We start from the raw sequence: 23,061 nt of genomic DNA, 5'->3' as shown, positions 1-23,061 counted from the left end.
ACATGAGTTTCCTGACATACTGACCTTCAGATGTTTGCCTTGATCAAGTTTCTCATTGTCCTTCGGCTGTTAAAATCATTGTTTGGTGTAGTCAGAGGTTTTCTGCTTCCCACAAACCATAATGAAACCACAGACCAACCCTTATGAAAATTAACCATGGTTTTACCACAAAAAACAACAACAAAAAACATGGTTATGGTAGTTAAAGCAATGGTTTTGCTACAAAAGACAAAAGTTTAATACATATAGTGTTATACTATAACTAAATCAACAGCATCAGCTGCATCAGTTTTTGTTAATGACTGATAACTTATTTACAAATGCATTGTAAGTTGTTGATAAGCAGTTATATCTGCATGAATAACTTTAATATAATACCTGCCAAATAGTGAGCCATTTTTAACTCACATGTTATAAATGCTTAATAAATGTATTTATTCACATATTTTACTCAGAACCAGATTTCCGGTTATTTCATGATGCAGCAAAAATATACTGTTATGGTGAGACTGAAGGGTGATTTATTTGTGGTTTTCTCAATAATATCTCAGACTTTACTTTGTGCATTACCCATGATACTCTGTAAAACGGCCATGATGCCTATGCAGAGGAATGTATAAAAACTGATTTCATGTTTATTAAGATGAAATGATCAAACTTTATTTTGAAAAAACAAATAAACATATAAGCACAACCATAACTTGATGAGATATTAATAATGAAAAATATAATTAGTTACCTGTGAACCCTAATGAAGGGTGAACCATTTATTCATGAGTTATAAATGTTATAAATAAAGACATGATTCAAGTTTCCACTTTACATTAAGGTTCATTTTCAAAAAACCTTTTGTTTTTTAACATTGCTTATGTCTTTGACACAAGACTGATTCATGACCCCTGCAACAAAACTTATTTACAACAATACAATAAATTAATAAACATAAATAGCCTATCACATTTATTTATTGTCAGATATCACAGTGGGTTTGTACGGCACCATTTTTTGCAACCATTTGTTTTGTGAAAAATAAAATACAAACAAATTTGAAGTGAAAATGCTTTAACATTTTAACAAAATAGTTTTTGCAATGGTGCAATTTAACTTACACTTAAATGACATTTTTCATTCAGATGATGATATACAGTTTCCAAACATACTGATGCACAGATGTCTGAGGTGAACAAATCTCTGATAAAATCATTGTTTTGGTTTAATCAGCCTTTCTTTTCTTCCCACAAACCATAACGAAACTCCACAGACCAACTAAACCACCAATATGAATCTTCACCCCATGAAAAGCTTTTCAGCAAGCTCCCCCTTGTGACTGAATATGGAAACACATCTTTATTTCACTAATAATTTTAGGCCTTCAAAAGCTTTGACAATACTGTGCTTATTTGAATATTTGTACACAGACTCCATGAATGTGTTGAATCTGCTGATGCAATTACGACAGTTAAGAAAACTGATGCTACTGCGATAGAGATAATTTATGATTTTTAGTATGATTTCTGGGGCCTGCAGCAGCAACATGACTCTCATAATGCAGATGATGCTTTAGCGCCCCCTGTGACTGAATATGGAAACTCTTCAGGATAAGAAAGAAGCACGGTTTGGAAGATGGATTCATGATGAACTTACTCATTATAGAAATTCTGAATAAAAAAAAGTGCAAAAATAGTGCAACTAATGTTTGACCTCGTCCGATCGTCCAAATGTTGTAAACGAGATTCTTCTTACAACCACTAGATGGACCTAGATCTCTCTAAATGGAGAGACATCTGAATAATTATGGTGTACATCATTAATAGAATATAGTATGATTTCACATGACCTTCTTATGATAGTCTGTGGACAATCTGTATCATGAAAACACATTTAGTTTTTTTTTTGTAGACTTTTATTGTTCTTTTTTCTTCAAAATTCATAATATAAAATAGAAATAGAAAAGTAGCAATAGTCCTCAGATCTAATGTAAATATTGTTGACACTTTACATGATCACACAGAATGTTAGATATTTTTCATCTCTCTGATGCTATCGTTAATAAATACGTTTGTCGTCACGATCTGTTTTTGCTCCTTCCTCTTCCTCCTCGTTTCCCTCTTCCTCTCGTTTTCCCATCGAACACAGAACGAGCTGTAACCATAGCAACGCCCCTCCCACATTCAGCATCATCCTCTGAGCTGGAGCTGCTTGACTCCGCCCTCGATGACATCAGCGTCCTGTGCTGCGTAGCTCCGCCCACCTCTCCACCCCTGGTCTCGTCTTGTATGTCTGCGTGAACCGCTGACCCTATGAATCCTCCTGCTGACGGCCCCACAGCGGCTGACGGCGAGGCCTCGGTCCTGCCCTGTTTAGACGGAGAGGTCTCTTCCTCGTCCTCTTCCTCCTCTCTCTCTTTCCTCTTGAGGCAGGTGACGGCTCTGCGCAGGCGCTGGCTGCGGATCGTCTGCCTCTCCTGCTGCTCCAGACGGAAGAACGAATCGATGCGCAGCTGCGTCTGCACACACACAATAAGAGTGAGTCAACAAATATAATAGACAACAATCATAACAACTGACAAAATATACAGTAACACTCAGATTTTGTTTTTGAACAGTCTCTTCTGCATTTATTTGATCAAAACACTAAACTGTGATGAATTAATATTTCAATATATTCACTGTATTTTTGATCAAATAAATGCAGTCTCTTGTGCTCTTTCAAAAAAGCTTTCAAAAGATAATTTGAGCTTTTATGTTTATTTTGTCATTTTTATTAGTTTTTCTATATAGCTTTAATTTCAATACTTTTTACTGTATTTTAATAATTTTAATAGCATTTTAATAATATTTCAGTATTTTTTAGGATAGCTTTAATTTCAATATTTTTACTGTATTTTGATCAAATAAATGCAGCCTTAGTGAACAGAGAGATTATTTTAAAAACATTTAAAAAAATAGTGATTAATTAATCGTAATCATAATTTATGAGCTTTTAAGTATATATTTTCATTTCATATATTTCCATTTTTAGTTTTTTCTCTGTTGCTTCAATTTCAATATTTTTACTGTATTTTTACTGTACTTAAATAATTTTAATTGTATTTTAATAATTTCAATATTTTTAGAATAGCTTTAATTTCAATATTTTACTGTATTTTTACTGTATTATAGTAATATTTCAATATTTTTAATCATTTATTTATATTTTAATCATTTTAATTGTATTTTAATAATTGTAATATTTTTAGGATAGCTTTAATTTCAATTATTTTCACTGTATTTTAATAATACAATATTTAATAATGTAATAATATTTAATAACTGTATTTTAATAATACAATTTCAATATTTTTACAGTGTTTTTGATCAAATAAATTCCACCTTTGTGAGCAGAAGATACCAAAAACAATTCAAGCAATCATAATTTGAGCTTTTATGTTTTTTTCATTTTAAGTTTTAGTCATTTTGTCATTTTCAGTTTTTTATATATCTTTAATTTCAATATTTTTACTGTATCTTAATAAATGTATTTTAATAATTTTAAATGCATTTTAAAAATATATTTTTTATTATTTGTAGGATAGCTTTAAATTTCAATATTTTACTGTATTTTAATAATATTTCAATATTTTTTACAGTATTTTTGATCAAATAAATTCCACCTTTTTGAGCAGAAGATACTTCTTTCAAAAGAAATTTCAAGCAATCATAATTTGAGCTTTTATGTTTATTTTTCATTTTAAGTTTTAGTCATTTTGACATTCTATATTTTTTTTATATAGCTTTAATTTCAATATTTTTACTGTATCTTAATAATTGTATTTTAATAATATTTTTATTATTTGTAGGATAGCTTTAATTTCAATATTTTTACTGTATTTTCATTTTTATTTCAATATTGTTACTGTATTTTTGATCAAATAAATGCAGCCTTGGTGAGAAGAGACTTCTTTTAAAAACATTTTTTTTTTTTTAAATCGTAATAATTTTAATTTATGAGCCTTATATTTATATTTTAATTAAGTTTTAGTTATTTTATATTAATATTTTTGATCTAATATCTATATTTTATATTCATTAAAGCTGATGTTCAGTAGTGGAGATGACCTGTTGCGTCTGGAGCTGTCTGAGCACCGGCTGTAGCGTTTCTTCAGTCTTCCTGCTGTTCCATCCGAAGCGGTTCAAGCAGAACGTTACACTGGTTAAGAAAATCTCCTGCAGTCATGAATGACGTGTGATAAACAGCAACTATCACACTGTAAATGACATGAAGGATATTCTTTAATGAGCTCCAGGTGTGGGCGGCCCCAGCTGAACGAGGCGTCTGATTGGTCGACGCTGGGCTGCAGGTAAGCATGGGCCACGGCAGGGTTGGGAAAACCAGGATGAAGCTGAAGATTCCTCAGTTTCTTCTTGACTTTTGTGTCTTTGGGATTGGCAGACAGCTTCTTGTTCTCCTGAGCTTCAGCCCACCACGCACTACATCACACACACACAAGTTTAAAAAAAAAATACAAAATTATACAAAAAGCACAATCTTCCTATAAAAAACGTAGTAATTTAAAAGCCTCTGATTAGTTGTTTCGTTCACATGCTCAACAGACATGTCTGTGATTGGCTGAAATGATGCAAAAACATGTTGTAAAAAGAAACCTTTGACACTCTTCACAGATCTTATCAGCTAAACTTCTAACATCATGTCGAAAGATGTTGAATATCAGTAAAACCCAGAGCATCTTTGTCACTGTGAGTGATTTATAAGTGTGTTTCTGACCTGAGCTGAAGGAGCGGCTCTAATCCAGCGCCGGGAAACTCATTGAGGATCTCCATCCCTGTGACGAATCCCACTCCGGGAATCCCCTCGGTGTAATCGCTGCCCAGCAGATACGCCAGATTGATCAGTTTGCTCCGGTCCAGACCTACACACGGATACAAGTAGAGTTTGTGTCTCTTTCCTCATCATCAACATGCGTAATAATTTAAAGGGATCGTTCCGGCAAACCCAGAGCATCAGCTAAGTGAAAATTCTGTCATCAGACAAACAGTTTTTGGTCCCCATTGACCTCCATTGTATAGAAAACAATACTATGAAAGTGAATGGGGACCAAAAACTGTTCGGTTACAAACATTATTCATAATATCTTGTTTTGTGTTCAACAGTATAAAGAAATTAATACAGGTTTGGAACAACATGAGGGAGAGTAAATGAATGCATAACTTACATTTTTGTGTGAACTATCCCTTTAACTACGGAAGAGGATTAGGGCCAAGCAATAATAAAAAAATAAAACCATCTCGAGATTAGAGTTGTTAAATTTCGAGAATAAAGTCGTTAAATTACGAGAAAAAAGTCATTAGATTATGAGAACAAATTCATTAAATTACGAGAAAAAAAAGTCGAGATAAAATGTTGAGAATAAATTCATTAAATTACGAGAAAAAAGTTAATTTAATGAATTTGTTCTGGTAAATTAACGACTTGTTTCTCATATTTTAACGAATTTGTTCTGGTAATTTAATGAATTTGTTCTCGTAATTTAACGACTTTTTTCTCGTGATTTAATGACTTTATTCTCAACATTTTAACAACATTTTTCTCATAATTTACCGAATTTGTTCTCGTAATTTAACAACTTTTTTTCTCGTAATTTAATTACTTTATTCTCAACATTTTATCTCTCGACTTTTTTCTCGAAATTTAACGAAATTTTTCTCATAATTTAACGAATTTGTTCTCGTAATTTAACAACTTTTTTCTTGTAATTTAATGACTTTATTCTCAACATTTTATCTCGACTTTTTTCTCGAAATTTAACTAGTTTTTTTATTGAAATTTAACAACTTTAATCTCGAGATGGTTTTATTTTTTAATTATTCCTTGGCCCTAATCCTCTTCCGTATTTAACACACAGTTAAAAAAAATATGTAATTTTAACAGTAAAAATTGGTACCTTATTATATACTGTGGAAAAACTGTAATAAATCTAACACTAAAACACTATTAAATGTACAGTTTTTGGAAGTGAAAATGAACAATCTTGACATTCCCACAATCACATTTGATGGTGTTTCAGTGAAATAATTTAGTTTTTCTCATCAGTTATGTACATTAGGGTTTTATCTTATGTTGTTAAATGAATGTTTATTTTAATATTTTTAATTTGAGTATTAAAAGGGTAAATAAAAAAGATTTTAGTTCTTCAGTAGGTTGGAATAATAGCATTATCTCAGTTAATGAAATATGTTATTTTACTGTAAATTTAAGTAAAATACATAAAGCTTAAAATGTCTCTACTGTATTTTCAAAGTAAAGGTTTTTACTGTATATTTTTTTCTTTTTTTTTTTTTACAGTACAGTATTGCAGATCAGGGTTATTATAAACTAATGAAAATATAACTAGAAAACATAAAAACTAATTATAAATATTGCAGATTCTGTCATTTCCTCACCCAAAACTTTTTTACTGTAAATTTCACTGATTTAAAAAAACAAAACAAAAAAAATCAGATCAGGGTTATTATAAGCTAATGAAAACACAACCAGAAAATATAAAAATAAAATTCTAAATATTAATAATTATGATAGTACTGAAGTGATTTAGCTCACCTAGCTGGTTCTGCATGTCAGCTGACTGGTAATGCTCCACGTATTTGTTCTGGTTGAAGAAGTTCTTGTAGACGTGCCGGCCGCCGAAGAGCCAGATGTCGCTGTCGTCGGTGATGGTGCCGTGCGTTTGGTCCAGGCGGTCCAGAGCCGCACACTGGGCTTCAGCCTCCATGGGCGCCACGATGAACGGCACACCGAACAAACGCAACAGCTCCTGAGAGAAACAAGCATATAACAATTGTGTTATACACACAATATAATATCAGGATAATATATGAATGTTTTGCCTGTCGATTCAACATTGGCATCATCTGAAATCGTCGCGTTGGTGTGGCGAGGCTGACCTGACTCTCCTGGCACATCTGACCCGTGACGCTGGTGCTGCTGCGCTCCTGCTGCTGCTGCTGCTCTCTCAGACTCGTCTGCTCGTCCTGCAGGTGTCTGTCCAGCTGCAGCAGCTCCTCCTGCAACACACACACACACACACACACACCGCAGACTTTCTTATACCATTGAAGACTTTTTATGGCCTTAAATTTGATGCAGTTGAGTGTAGGAGTTTAAGGATCCTGTGAGATGTACCGTGTCGATGTGATCCCACTCGCTAGCGGCAGCAGGAGCTTCATCTACGGCCTCGCTGACTTCATCACTCTTATCTGAGCTCTGAATGCCAGACTCTTCCTCTCTGCTCTCCTCCTCTTCCTCCTCGCTCTCCTCTGAGGGGCTTTTATCAGCTGCTTCTTCTGCTTTGACGTGAGATTGCTGTGTTTCAGGTGGTTCCTCCACATCAGACACCTCAATAAAACTCTCTGCAGAGACCAAATGAATAAATCACTCCATCACTGTTTTTTTGTTTTCCAGTAAAAACCTCTTTTAAAAACTTCCTTTAAGCCAGGGGTTTGTGAGCTGATGAAAGCTTAAATTACATAATTAATTACATAAAGAATTCTAAAAAAAAAACAATTAAAATAAATCACTTAATAAAAAAATTTGAAAATAGAAATTAACAGAAATTAAGAAATTAGATCATAAAAATGTGAAATTAAAATAAAAATCAAATTAAAAATCATAAAATAAATAAATAAATAAAACATACTAAACATTAAATCACTAAAATTTTATATAAATATGCTAAAACAAAAAATATCACTTGATAAAAAGGAATTAAATCATAATTTAAAATTAAAATAAAAACAATAAAAAATTAAATCATAAAATTAAATAAATAATTCTAAAATACAATCAAAATAAAATGTAGTAAAAATAAAATCATTTAAATTTAAAATAAATATTCTAAAATAAAAACAATTAAAATAAATCACTTAATAAAAAATTAGAAAATAGAAATTAACAGAAATTAAGAAATTAGATCATAAAAATGTGAAATTAAAATAAAAACAATCAACTTAAAAATCATAAAATATATAATTCTAAAGAAAAAATAAAACATACTAAACATTAAATCACTAAAATTTTATAAAAATATGCTAAAAGAAAAAATATAATATCACTTGATAAAAAGGAATTAAATCATAATTTAAAATTAAAATAAAAACAATAAAAAATAATAAAAAATTAAATAAATAATTCTAAAACAAATCAAAATAAAACAGTAAAAATAAAATCATTTAAATTTAAAATTAATATTCTAAAATAACAACAATTAAAATAAATCACTTAATAAAAAATTAGAAAATAGAAATTAACAGAAATTAAGAAATTAGATCATAAAAATGTGAAATTAAAATAAAAACTATCAAATTAAAAATCATAAAATAAATAATTCATTATACAGACTGCAAGTGTTTAAAAATGAAAATAGCAACGACTCTCGTCTCCCTGAATACAGTAAGAAACGATGGTAACTTTAACCACATTTAACAGTACATTAGCAACATGCTAATGAAACATTTAGAAAGACAATTTTCAAATATCACTAAAAATATCATGATATCATGGATCATGTCAGTTATTATTGCTCCATCTGCCATTTTTCACTGTTGTTCTTGCTTGCTTACCTAGTCTGATGATTCAGCTGTGCACAGATCCAGACGTTAATACTGCCTTTCCTTGTCTAATGCGTCGAATGGGCTGGCATATGCAAATATTGGGGTCGTACATATTAATGATCCCGACTGTTATGTAACAGTCTGTGTTATGCTGAGATCCGAGTGTTTTCCGGAAGTCTTTTAAACAAATGAGATTTACATCCTAAGAAGGAGGAAACAATGGAGTTTGAGACTCACTGTATGTCTTTTCCATGTACTGAACTCTTGTTATTTAACTATGCCGAGGTAAATTCAAATTCTGATTCTAGGGCACCTTTAATAAAAAATTAGAAAATAGAAATTAACAGAAATTAAGAAATTAGATAATAAAAATGTGAAATTAAAATAAAAAATATCAAATTAAAAATCATAAAATAAATAATTCTAAAAAAAAAAAAAAACATACTAAACATACTAAACAAAAATAATTTAAATTGAAAATAAATATTCTAAAATAAAAACAATTAAAATAAATCACTTAATAAAAATGAATGAAATTTTAAAAATGTAGAATTAAAATAAAAACAATAAAAAAATTTAATAATTCTAAAACTAAAACAATAAAAATAAACAATAAACAATGAACAATAAATGTAAAATTAAAATAAAAACAATCAAAATAAAAAACAATTCTAAAATTAAAAAACATACTAAAAAAGAATTAAATCATTCATTTAAAATAAATAATTCTAAAAAAAAAATTCATAAAAATGTAAAATTATTATTATTTAAAAAAAAACAATCAAAATAAAACACTAAAAATGATATATGCGCCCCCTGTCTGCCATTGGTTGAACGAACCGATAGTCCCGCCCCAAACTCACATCATTGGTTGAATCGGTGTTGTTGTGTCAGACTCGTCAGGATCAAATAAGCAAATAAATGTTTTGAAACAGCGTTTCACACTAATCAGTGTATTTTGGCTTCTTCCACTATTATTGATTTGACTGCACTGACACGTCAGATTGAACTGAATAATGACTCTATTGTCTGAATTTAAATGTGTCTCACATTTGATGAAGTTTGCATCACTGATTCTGTTTATTACTGAATCAATCTGTGTGAATTTGTACCTTCAGAGCCGCTTTCCTCATCATCTTCACTCTTGAGTTTGTTTTCTTCTGTTCTGTCTGTATTCACAGGTAGATGATCAGAGGAAGTGTTCGGGTGTCTTTGCTTCAGATGCAGATTTACTGTGGCGTCTCGTGGCTCACGTGTCTCTACTGCAGAACCGGGAATAAGAGGCGATTTGGCCTGAGGCTTTGATTCTGAAGACTCTTCCTGTGAGGAAACGATCGCACCCGCTTCATCCTCGTCCTCTGAGCTGCTCGTGATGACGTACGCCCTGCGCTTGTGGACCGTCGGCTCCGTGACGGGGCTCTGGATGGCCTGTAGAGTTCGAGGTGACACGCTTCCATCTGCATCATCTGATCCAGTCGCACTGCATCCTCTGGTTTTGCCGGCTTCCTCCTCAGAGCCACTGTCCATCATGGCGCTCTGGATGGCCTGTAGAGTTTGAGGTGACACACTTCTATCTTCATCATCAGATCCAGTCGTCCTGCGTCCTCTGGTTTTCCTCTGGATTTCCTCCTCAGAGCCGCTGTCCATCATGGCGCTTTGGATGGCCTGTAGAGTTCGAGGCGACGCGCTTCCGTCTTTTCCATCAGATCCAGTCGTCTTGTGTCCTCTGGTATCGATGGCTTCCTCCTCAGAGCTGCTGTCCATCCATGGCGCTCTGGATGGCCTGAAGTGTGCGAGGAGACGCCGGTGCTCCTCCAGACGCCGGCAGATCCTCCTCAGCACAGGAGGACGAGTAGGAAGGCTTGTTCTCCTCCTCCTCTGTCATGGGCCGCCACAAGGGCTCCGGCTTTCCTTTAGGCTTCCCTTTACTTTCCCACGGACAGCTGGACCACAATGCTGGAGCCGACTGACTCTCTGGAGCGCTGGGCTTCTTCTGAGACCCTGAAGATCAGAATAAGAAAGTTTTGTCATATTTTAGTAGGACACTAGCAGATTTTTTTTTTTAAGAAATGTATTATTTTATTCATCAAGGATGCATTAGATTATGTTTTTGCCACTGAATAAAAAATAAAAAAGGTAATTGTGACTTTTTATCTCACAATTCTGAATTATTTTTCTCAGAATTACGTGATATAAACTTACAATTCTGAGGAAAAAAGTCAGTCTTTTTTAACCTCAGAATGGGTAATTTAATACTCAGTTCTCATAAAAGAAGTTAAAATTGCGAGAAAAAAGACAGAATTATGAGAAAAAAGTCAGAATTGCGAGATATCAGAATTGCGACAAAGTCACAGAATTGCGAGATAAAAAGTCAAAATTGCGACAAAGTCAGAATTGCGACAGAGTCAGAATTACGAGATAAGTCAAAATTGTGACAAAGTCAGAATTATGAGATATAAAGTCAGAATTGCGACAAAGTCAGAATTACGAGATATAAAGTCAGAATTATGAGATATAAAGTCAGAATTGCGAGATAAAAAGTCAGAATTGCGAGATAAAAAGTCAGAATTGCGACAGTCAGAATTACGAGATAAAAAGTCAAAATTACGAGATAAAAAGTCAAAATTGTAGAATAAGATATAAAGTCAGAATTGCGACAAAGTCAGAATTACGAGATATAAAGTCAGAATTATGAGATATAAAGTCAGAATTGCGAGATAAAAAGTCAGAATTGCGACAGTCAGAATTACGAGATAAAAAGTCAAAATTGTGACAAAGTCAGAATTGCGACAGAGTCAGAATTACGAGATAAGTAAAAATTGTGACAAATTCAGAATTACGAGATATAAAGTCAGAATTGCGACAAAGTCAGAATTACGAGATATAAAGTCAGAATTATGAGATATAAAGTCAGAATTGCGAGATAAAGTCAGAATTGCGACAGTCAGAATTACGAGATAAAAAGTCAAAATTGTGACAAAGTCAGAATTGCGACAGAGTCAGAATTACGAGATAAAAAAATCTTTTGACAGTCAGAATTGCGAGATAAAAAGTCAAAATTGCGACAAAGTCAGAATTGTGACAGAGTCAGAATTACGAGATATAAAGTCAGAATTACGAGATATAAAGTCAGAATTGCGAGATAAAAAGTCAGAATTACGAGATATAAAGTCAGAATTGCGACAAAGTCAGAATTACGAGATAAAAAGTCAAAATTGTGACAAAGTCAGAATTACGAGATAAAAAAATCTTTTGACAGTCAGAATTGTGAGATAAAAAGTCGAGATTGCGAAGAAAGTCAAAATTGTGACAAAGTCAGAATTACGAGATAAAAAGTCAAAATTGCGACAGTCAGAATTGCGAGATAAAAAGTCAAAATTGCGACAAAGTCAGAATTGCGAGATAAAAGTCAGAATTACGAGATGAGTCAGAATTGCGAGATAAAAAGTCAGAATTGCGACAAAGTCAGAATTGCGACAGAATTACGAGATAAGTCAAAATTGTGACAAGTCAGAATTGAGATTGCGAGTCGAATTTGCGAAAAGTCAGAATTGCGACGAGATAAAAAGTCAAAATTGCGACAAAGTCAGAATTGTGACAAAGTCAGAATTACGAGATAAAAAAATCTTTTGACAGTCAGAATTGTGAGATAAAAAGTCAAAATTGCGGCAAAGTCAGAATTGCGACAGAATTACGAGATAAGTCAAAATTGTGACAAATTCAGAATTACGAGATAAAAAGTCAAAATTGCGACAAAGTCAGAATTGCGAGATAAAAAGTCAAAATTGCGACAAAGTCAGAATTGCGAGATAAAAGTCAGAATTACGAGATGAGTCAGAATTGCGAGATAAAAGTCAGAATTGCGAGATAAAAAGTCAAAATTGCGACAAAGTCAGAATTGCGAGATAAAAGTCAGAATTACGAGATGAGTCAGAATTGCGAGATAAAAAGTCAGAATTGCGACAAAGTCAGAATTACGAGATATAAAGTCAGAATTGCGAGATAAAAAGTCAAAATTGCGACAAAGTCAGAATTGCGAGATAAAAGTCAGAATTACGAGATGAGTCAGAATTGCGAGATAAAAGTCAGAATTGCGAGATAAAAAGTCAGAATTGCGACAAAGTCAGAATTACGAGATATAAAGTCAGAATTGCGACAAAGTCAGAATTGCGAGATAAAAAGTCAAAATTGTGACAAAGTCAGAATTAAGAGATAAAAAGACAGAATTGCGAGATAAGTCAAAATTGCGACAAAGTCAGAATTACGAGATAAGTCAAAATTGTGACAAAGTCAGAATTACGAGATATAAAGTCAGAATTATGAGATATAAAGTCAGAATTACGAGATATAAAGTCAGAATTGCAACAAAGTCAGAATTACGAGATAAGTCAAAATTGTGACAAATTCAGAATTACGAGATATAAAGTCAGAATTGCGAGATATAAAGTCAGAATTGCGAGATATAAAGTCAGAATTGCGAGATATAAAGTCAGAATTGCGAGATAAAAAGTCAGAATTGCGAGATATAAAGTCAGAATTGCGAGATATAAAGTCAGAATTATGAGATATAAAGTCGAGATATAAAGTCAGAATTGCGAGATATAAAGTCAGAATTATGAGATATAAAGTCAGAATTGCGAGATATAAAGTCAGAATTATGAGATAGAAATCTAAATGATTTCTGAAGGGTCATGTGACACTGAAGACTGGAGTAATGATGCTGAAAATTCAGCTTTGATCACAGAAATAAATTATATTTTACTATATATTCACATAGAAAACAGCTGATTTACATTGTAATAATCTCACTTTTTTTTACTGTATTTATGATCAAATAAGTACAGTAAAAACATTTTAAAAATCGTACCAATCCCAAACTTTTGAACACTCAAAGCTACAGATGTGAACTAAAAGCCATTTGACAGGATTTTCCCAGACCTTTGATGAGGATGTAGTGGGACGAGTCCTCAGACACGAGCCGGCGGACCTCCATGTCGTGATCTTTGCTCTCCGCTCCTCCAGAGCTGCGCTGGTTCATCTCCTGCTCCACTCCCTCCAGACGCTGGTTGAGCTTGTTCCTCTGCAGGAGACCGGCCAGCTGATACTGCGAGAACTCACCTGACCTCTGAGAGACCAGCGGCCGCAGTTAAAGACATTGATGAACAAGACAGAAACACTGAGGATGTTTGTGACCGGCGTTACCTCCGGGGGTTTGTGGAACAGAGTGCGTCGCCTCTTGTTGAATTCCTTCAGTTCTTTCAAGATTTCGTGTTTGATCTCCGGAGGCATGAGGGAAAACTCCTCCGAGTTGATGTCTACAGAGTTAGGATTGTCATAGATCTCTTCCTGAAGAAAGAAATCACGCTGTATATAATCATTAACATCTGTGAAGCTGCTTGGAAAGAGCTCGGATGTGATTCCTCTCACCTGAAATCTGTTGAAGGTCGATTCGTCTCCGTCTCTTTCCTCCTCTGAACTACATTCATAAAGATTCAAATGAAGACGTTTTCCTTCATCATCATCATCATCATCATGTGTTGTTTGTCCCTGACCTCACCTGCTCTTGTCTTGGTCCTCGTCCGCAGGAAGCGCGGGAAGAACGTACATATCATCCTGATCATCCCGCCTCACAGACGACAGGCTGGGAATTGGTTCCTGACTGCGGGAAAAGAAAAACAGCACGTTTTTGAACATGTTTTGAGCTGTGAACGTGAATTAAAGCTTGTACCTTTGATCCCCGAGAGCTGCTTTGATGGCCTGTCTCTTCAGAAACGTCCGGAGGAGTTTTTCATTGGTCTGTCGGGACTCACGGCTCAGTTCCTCCCTCCGCTGTCTCCGGATGGCCTGAGCGGGTTCAGATTGTTGTTATTCCTCCGTGAACCTCAGAAGATGTTTCACACACAGATTTAAAGCTCACCAGCGTCTGTTTCTTGAGCAGCGGCGCGTCTCCGTCGTACACAAACACGGGCCGGATGCGGAAGAACAGCAGCTTGCAGAGCCGGTGGAAGAGCGTGAGGAGATGAGCGTTCTGAACCGCGTTCCCGTCTCGATCCCGAACACCTTTGACCGCCTGATTCAGCCAGATACTGATGTCTGTCACCAGTGAGTCACGGACACAAACTGACCAATGATGCTGCTGACCGTTTAATACAATCAGAGTCATTTTCATTATTGCATTACAGTCGAGGGAATTTGCGGTAATGTGTGTGTGTGTGTTTATATATGTGTGTATTTAGGTGTTCAAGCACGAAGATTTTTATTATTTTTCTTCTTCCCTAAAACTGATCATGCAGCCCAAACCGTAAGGCCGAGAGAAACTTTGTCAGATGACAGTAGTCCTGCTCACTACTCAGATACCCGGACTCGCCCAAATCGATCAATAGGTGGCGCTACAGCGATCAAAGGTTGAAAATCGCATATAACTCCTAGAATTTTCCGCCATTTTGAATTTTGTCCAAAACCTACTTTTGCGAACTAGTGCTAGGGTTTCCTTGATGGGCATGATTGACTGATGGGCCTGGAGGTCTGTAAGAATTTTGAAAAATCGGCCACAAGTTGGCGCTAACGAGTTTTATGCCTCAGTAAACATATGGAGTTTCACAGATCCACGCAATATTCATATCAATTGATAGATCTCCTCATGCTGAACATCTTTGCCTCAAGAACCAATGCTGTCAATCAAATCATTCATTAATTATTCGCAAATATGTGAAAAACTTTTGCGAACTAGTCCTAGGTTTTTCGCCTGATCGGAACGAAACCAGTGTAGGACAATCTAGATCAATGGACGCTCTAGATCAATAATTATCAAAAGAAGAGTTGAACTTTACCCTTTGGGTCGCAATAACTGGGTCATTTAGAAAATGGGCATGGCTAAATATACCCAAAAGCCTATAAAGCCTAAATGAAAACTCAGAACTTCACGAAAATAGGTGAGCACATGCAGCATATGACTCTAAAGAAGCACACCAATTTTTATAGAGATCGGACAATAGGTGGTGCTATAACTGTTAAAAAAACTTTAAAAAACATCTGTTTTTAATGGTTTAAGATGAAAATGTATATAACTTTGGGTGTAGTTGACTTATTTTCACGGGAGTCACGTCTTTAGACTCCTGAAACCTTGCCGAGTCCAACGATACCAGACTTGCCAGGTTTGGGCTCATGGTTTGTGCAACGTTGTGATTTAGCGCTTAAAAACGTTTGCGAATATCTTCGAAACCGTTAGTCCGATCGAGACGTAGCAAAAAAATCCAATCAAAGACGTTTTTGGGTCATATTTTATGCTCTCATATATATAAGCATCTATTATTTCAAAACGAAATGAGATATTTTCACCAAAATTAACACACGTGTATGGGCACACTTAGGACACCCAAAAAAGTGGGGAAGATCGGGCAATAGGTGGCGCTATAACTGTCAAAACACCTTTAAAAAACATATTTTTCCTCACTGAATTGCCTGTACTGGCTGTAAATGGTATTTTCCATCTATGATCTAAGTGTTCACATGCTTGCTAAATAAAATATAATGACTTTTTATGTGCTTAAAGGCCTTAAAGTGCTTGAACCCCGGTAAATGCTGCTTGCAGCTTTAATGATGTGTGTAAATGCTGTAGTGTTTGTTTAGGGAAGAAGAGAGTCAATCCTGCAGGAAAGGATACCGACAGCCAAGATCTTCCCCTCCAGTGTTTCGGGATTGACGGGTTTTCCCGTGCTTTCCAAGAGCCTCCACAGTCCATGAACTCCCATCACACCTGACCACAGCAGGAAAACATCTTTATCATCATCATCATCATCATCAACTTTCACACAGTGTAAAGCAGAACCGTGAGAAGCCCTGTCAAAATTATGACATAAATTAAAATTATGAGAGAAAAATAAAAAAATTATGAGGAAAAAAGTAAGAATGAAGGTCAAAATTTTGAGAAAACCATGTAAATTATAAGATTAAACAGTCATAACAGTGAGACAAAAAGTCAAAAACTGTCCGACTTTTTATTTCATAATTATTATGACCTAGTACATAATAATTACCTCATAATTATGACTTTTTATATCATAATTATGATTTGGTGTGTCAGAATTTGGAAATTTTACTCAAACGCTGTAGAAATACAAAACCGCAACAACGACAATAAAGTGGTGATGAATCTATTTTTTGTGATTATAATGGGATTGTTTATTATTTATTGTTCAGATGTTAAAATGATGATATTTTATAAAAATCACACACAGACCTGCTGCTCACAGCGTCTTAACCATAACATCCGGTCCGCTGGAAACACATACTGAGCACTTCCGTTCCGCCGCTCATCAGTTCCGCCGCGATCAGCTGCTTCCGCTTTTAACATGGATTCCGTGTGAGCGACACTGTGAGGTACGTGGCAAAATTTTATATGAAACAAATACAAGATTTTATTACTTAATACGTTCATTAATATCTTCGTGATTTAATGAGATTCGCGGCTTTACCTGACATCATCAGAAGCGAGTTTTTGTTGTCTGACACACTCCTGATAAACACAGATAAACTACACAAAGGTCGAGACTGTTTATCTCTATTTGTTTATCTTTATTTGTTTATCTGCTCGTGTTTATGTTTTGGAGAAACTGATTTTTCTGGTGATTTCTCTGGTGAGTTAACTAGTGTTGAGCTGACTGATGTAAACATCTCTCATTATTATATAATAATGACGAATTAATCAGGTTTGATCAGGTCAAGACAATAAACCAGCTTTACTGGATTAATCCTGACTAACTAATGCTTATTTATTTCTTCTTGTCGTTTGGTTTGTTATAGTTATATTCATATTTAAACCACACACCAGTGAACAATAAAATTGCCAATGTGTTTATCTATCTATCTATCTATCTATCTATCTATCTATCTATCTATCTATCTATCATTGTATTTGTTTATTAAAATGGACTTCCGTCATAAAATGTTAATAAAAATATACATTTCTGTTTTAAAATTAAACAGAAATTATTAAAATATTTTATTGTAAATTGTAAAATATAAAATTTGTTTGTTACAATGTAATTTTATTATAAAACATAAAAAATGATTATTAAAATGTTTTTATTATAAAATGAAAAAATAAAATAAAATGTTTATTAAAATGATATAATATTTAAAATATAAAATTTGCTTTTTACAATGTTATTTTATTATAAAACTATAAAATAAGGGCTTTATATATTATTTTTAATTTAAAATGTAAAAATGTACAATTTATATTTTTTATTTAATAAAATTTGTTTATTAAAATCTTATTTTTATTATAAATTTTAAGATGTAAAATTTGTTTATTACAATGTTATTTTTATTATAAAATGTTTAAAAATGTTTATTAAAATGTTATTTTTATTATAAAATGTAAAAAAATGTTTATTCTTATTTTTATTATAAAATGCAAAAAAAATTATCTTTATTAAAATGATATTATAATATACAATTTATTTTACAATGTTATTATAAAATGTAAAATATAAAGTTTATTTATTAAAATGTTATTTTTTGTTATAAAATGTAAAAAATAAAAGGTTTATATATATTATTAATTTAAAATTTTAAAAAATTATGTATTTTTTATTTTTATTATACAATTAAAAAAAAATTTATTAAAATGTTATTTTTATTATAAAATGTAAAACATTAAATTAGTTTATTAATCTTATTTTTATTATACAATGCAAAATTTGTTTATTATAATGTTATTTATTATACAATTTAAAATATAAAACTTATTTATTACAGTGTTAATTTTGTGCAGGGGTCTGGACTTGCATGCTAATAAAGTACATTTTTGTATAAAATTTGAAGAAAAAAAAGGTTTATTAATATGTTAAAAATGTTATTATTATAAAATATATATATATATTTTTGCTGTGCATGAGTCATCTAAAAATCTAAAACCTAACATTTTAATAAAAAATCTAACATTTGTGTGATTGTGTTTTCAGGCGGTAGATCGTGAAGGACAGTCATGTCGGCTGAAGTGATCATCAAAGGTGAGTCCATCTGTCCATCATCATGTGATGTTCACAGTAAGTCTGATCATCAGCTGATCTTCTGTCGCACGTCTGTCTCAGATGTGGCTGTCCGCGGCCCCGGCGATGGCATGGAGACCTACAAGCCACCGGCGGCCCCTGAGCTGTCCGTGGAGGCTCCGCTCCTGAAGCTGGCCTCTCCGAAGCGCAGTCCGAGAGCCGCGGCGCCGGGAGTCTTACACCTGGGCAAGGTGAGCAGGGACGCCTGCACGGAGCTGGAGGCCGTGAGGATCGTGGTTCCCCGCTCCGCCATCAGCCGAAGCGCTCGCGCGGCGCCTCACGCTGAAGACCGAGGGTCCCCTCAGCACGGGGACGAGCGTCCTCCCTCACCGGAGCCGCTGGACTACAGGAGCGCCCTGGAGAAGCTGCAGAACTCGGAGCGCCGCCTGCTGCAGGATAAAGAGGGCCTGTCCAACCAGCTGCGCGTCCAGACAGAGGTCAGACCAGCTTGATTTGACCATTTCTGTTAGCTTTAATATGATTCAATTCACATTTATATGTATAGCGCTTTTCACAATACATACAAGTTACAAAGCAGCTTCACAGAGAATACATCAACATTACACTGTAGAGTGATGTGGTATCAGAGATGACTGTCAATTTCAGCAATATACAAATGCAGTTAGCTAACAATGTGTTAATTAAGGTAGAACCAATGAGAAGTAATGAAAACATGTTAACAATGATTAAATTTGGAGTGGTTCGTGTTGATCCAGCATGTTGATAATTATATAATATCTTGTTGTTAGCATTTGAATTAAGTTTTAATTTTTAATATAATTATTATTTTGTTTAGCATTTTAGTAGAGCTTTAATTATCTTCATTTATATTTATTTTTGCATGTTAAGAAATTAATTATATTTAATACAGTTAAACAATATGTGTTTTTAACATTTTAAGTTGTAATTGTCTGAAATATAATTAAATAATATTTCGTTTTTTCACATTTTAGTTTAATTATCTTTAATGTATTTTTTGTTAAATGTTTTTGCATTTCAATTTTTAATTATTTATTATTATTTTTTAGCATTTAATTATTTTAATTCATTTTTTTTGTATTTTTAGCATTGTAATCAAGTTTTAATTATTATGCATTTAAATAAGTTTTAATTATTTTTAATATAATTGATATATATTTTTTAACACACCTTGATCTTAATTATCTTTATTATATTTAAATATTGTTTTTGCATTTTAATTATGTTTTAATATAATTATTTTTTGTTTTTTAGCAATATATTTTAATTATTTTTATCAATTAGCATTTTAATTGATATAATGTTTTAAGTTGATATATATATTTAACTATTTTTAAATTTACATTAATTGTTTTTTTTTACCATATTTGTGCTTTTAGCATTTTAATTAAATTTTAATTATTTAATATAATTCAATATTTTTTTATTTTTTTTGCATTTTAATGAAATGTTAATTTTTTATATTATTAAATAGTATTTGTTTTTAGTGTTACATTTTAATTATTTTTAATATTAATAAATAGTATTTTTTTTAATTTTTATTAAGTTACAATTATCAATAATATAGTTAAATTATTTTTTGTGTTTTTAGCATTTAGCAAATTTAATTAAGTTTTAAGTATTTTTAATTGTAAAAACACTTTTGTTATTAAGGTTTTAATGAAAAATTAATTATTTTTTATTGTAATTAAACAATTTTTTGTTTTTAGCATTTTAATGATATTTTGTAAAGTTTTATAATCTTTGTGTCTAGTATGATGCAGTTTTATACGATGCGTTTCTGACTTTATACACAGTAGTGTTGAGAAGTTTTCAAAATATTGTAAAGAAAGAAGTCTCTCCAATCCCTCATCTGTGTGTGTTGATGACGTCCTCAGGTGAACCGAGAGCTGAAGAAGCTGCTGGTGGCGTCGGTGGGCGATGACCTGCAGTATCACTTTGAGCGACTCGCGCGAGAGAAGAACCACCTGATCCTGGAGAACGAGGCTCTGGGGCGGAGCCTGACGCACACGGCCGAGCAGCTGGAGCGCATGAGCATTCAGTGCGACGTCTGGAGGAGCAAGTTCCTCGCCAGCCGGTGAGACTGACGTGACAAACATGTGATGATGATGATGATGATGATGATGATGACTGAAGCTGGAGCTCATCTTATAGGAACGTGAAAGTGTGTCATGTGTATATGCAGTGTTAAAGGCATGCAACACTGGGAAGAGTGTACCAGAGTTTGGGTGCTAAATAGGAAAAGGATGTTCATGTGTGTGTTTGTTCTTGTAGCGTGATGGCGGAGGAACTGACCAATGCCAGAGCAGCTCTGCAGCGGCAGACGCGAGACGCTCAGTGTGCGATTCAGGATCTGCTGCGAGAAAGAGACGAGTTCTCCAGAGACATGCTGCACACGCACAGGTACTGCTTCAGACAGAGCCGTCACCGTCAGCTGAGATCAGTGTGATTGACAGTGTGAGTTTGATTGACAGGTCTCTGGAGCAGCTGCTGGTGTCTCTGCAGTGGGGTCGACAGCAGACGTATTATCCCAGCGCGCAGCCGCTCAGCACCGGAGAACTGGCCGCAGCCAATCACAAGCTCGCAGACGCCATCAACTCACACCTGCTGGGGAACGTGAGCGGCAGCGGCGGCCCGAAGAAGAGCCAGAACCAGAACCGGATCCAGAACCAGAGCCGGAGCTCAGAGCTCTGCAACACGCCGGCCGAGAAGATGGCCGAGAAGGTGCGGTGTTTTCTCAAATAATTACTAGAAATTAATTCATCAGATCTTAATAATTAGAAATAAATGAATAATTCTGTTTGACGGACCATTGCAGAAGCATCTCGCTGTTAGTTTAGATGTTTGAAAGCCTTCATGATCCTGGTTGTCGTTCAGGTGCTGCGGAGTCTCGACCCCATTTCCTGCTCTGAACAGGAAGTGGCCGCGTCCCCGTCTGACCCGTCTCATTCCCCCTTCCTGCCCGGTAAGAAGAGCATCGGCCGCTTCCACCCGTACACGCGCTACGAGAACATCACCTTCAACTGCTGCGAGCGCTGCAGCGGCGAGCTCACGGTGCTCTGATGGACACCAGACAAACCCTCGTATCCTCAGCCATCGCCGTCACTGGGTTTATTTCACACCTGCATGATTGTATTTCTTCACTCAGATGTTCAGCAGTGAAAGTGACAAACTGACAATGACAAAATTCATTTGAGTGGATTATTCTTCTGCAGATTTTAAGATGTAAACGTTGTGTGTGTTTATGGCTCAGCGTGTCTGACGCAGTGCAGGATGTGTTCATGTGATGCTGACTAACCGTGACTGTATTTACACTGTTTCACACTTCATCAATATGAATCCAGGCGCAAGTGTTTCTGGACCAGAGTGGATAAAATCTTTGTTTTTAAAGCATTTCTGTGATATTTTCTATCATTTCCCTTTACCAGAATAAATACTTTGGAGTGAAATGGTTTTCTTTTCTTGTTTTTACCCATCATGCTATTTGAAAATTCTATTCTTCATTCTTTGATATGTTAAAATGAGTAATAAATTAGAATAATAAGGAAATAATAATTAGAAATTAATTGATTTATCATGAGAAATTAATCATTAGAAATGCATTAATTGGTAAGAATTTAGTTAGATAGAAATAAGAAATTAGAATATGAAATTTATTAGAAAATAATTCATAAGAAAAAATTAGATAAATTATAATACAGAATAATTAGACATTCATTAATTCATAAATTAATAATTAGAGTAATAATAATGAATTACAATAATAAGGAATGAATAATTAAAAATGCATTCATTTGTAAGAAAATAATTTGATTAAAAAATATGAAATTAGAATAAGAAATTAATAATTAAAGAAATAACATGAAATCAATGAGAAATTCATTAAACCGTAAGAAAATAAAATTACATTAATAAGAAATTAATAATTAGAAATAATTGAATAATTAAATAATTCATAATAAGAAGTGAACAATAGATTAATAATAAATTAGAATAAGAAATAATCATTAGAAATTTGATTAATTTGTGAGAATTTAATTTAGATTAAAAATATGAATTTATTTCTAATTATTAATTTCTTAAGAACAAATTAATAATTACATAAATAATAAATTATTAGAAATTAATTTGTAGGAATTTAATAGATTAAAAATAAGAAATTAAGAGTAAGAAATTAATAATTAGAAATTCATCAAACCGTAAGAAGAAATTAAAAATGTAATTAATAAGAAATTACATTAGGAATAATTAAAAATTCATTAATTTTTAAGAATTTAATATATTAATAACTAGAAATAAATTCATAAGAAATTAATAATTAGATAAGAATAATAAATAAATCATTAATTAATTTTTTTTCTGCCAATTTGATTTAATCATCATGAAAATAATGTCAAAATGCAAAACATGTTAATGCTCCG

The 23,061-nt window shown here is 33.4% G+C and overlaps 2 protein-coding genes across 3 annotated transcripts; one reads left to right on the top strand and one right to left on the bottom strand.

Moving 5' to 3' along the window:
* Nucleotides 1-703: 703 nt before the first annotated feature.
* On the bottom strand, nt 704-16,968 carry ercc5 (excision repair cross-complementation group 5). The gene is given in 17 exon segments (XM_048198208.1): nt 704-2,506; nt 4,098-4,182; nt 4,269-4,469; nt 4,765-4,909; nt 6,598-6,811; nt 6,942-7,061; nt 7,180-7,406; nt 9,719-10,370; nt 10,372-10,607; nt 13,545-13,731; nt 13,809-13,952; nt 14,034-14,082; nt 14,164-14,265; nt 14,335-14,450; nt 14,524-14,699; nt 16,270-16,362; nt 16,846-16,968. Coding segments are annotated over 16 exon segments (3,183 nt in total). The 5' UTR covers nt 16,358-16,362; nt 16,846-16,968; the 3' UTR covers nt 704-2,065.
* blzf1 (basic leucine zipper nuclear factor 1) lies at nt 16,892-22,089 on the top strand. Of its 2 annotated transcripts, none has more exons than XM_048198210.1 (7): nt 16,892-16,985; nt 18,575-18,622; nt 18,704-19,098; nt 20,518-20,717; nt 20,915-21,043; nt 21,115-21,364; nt 21,518-22,089. In XM_048198210.1, the coding sequence occupies exons 2-7, from the start codon at nt 18,598-18,600 to the stop codon at nt 21,701-21,703; spliced, it is 1,185 nt and encodes a 394-aa protein (XP_048054167.1). In that variant the 5' UTR covers nt 16,892-16,985; nt 18,575-18,597; the 3' UTR covers nt 21,704-22,089. The 2 variants fall into 2 exon arrangements, with proteins under 2 accessions (XP_048054167.1, XP_048054168.1); XM_048198211.1 differs by lacking the exon at nt 16,892-16,985 and adding an exon at nt 16,995-17,149.
* The last annotated feature ends 972 nt before the right edge of the window (nt 22,090-23,061 follow it).

This window comes from Megalobrama amblycephala, linkage group LG7 (assembly GCF_018812025.1).
Source record: "Megalobrama amblycephala isolate DHTTF-2021 linkage group LG7, ASM1881202v1, whole genome shotgun sequence".
NCBI lineage: Eukaryota > Metazoa > Chordata > Actinopteri > Cypriniformes > Xenocyprididae > Megalobrama > Megalobrama amblycephala.
This window is presented reverse-complemented; position numbering and strand designations above follow the sequence as displayed.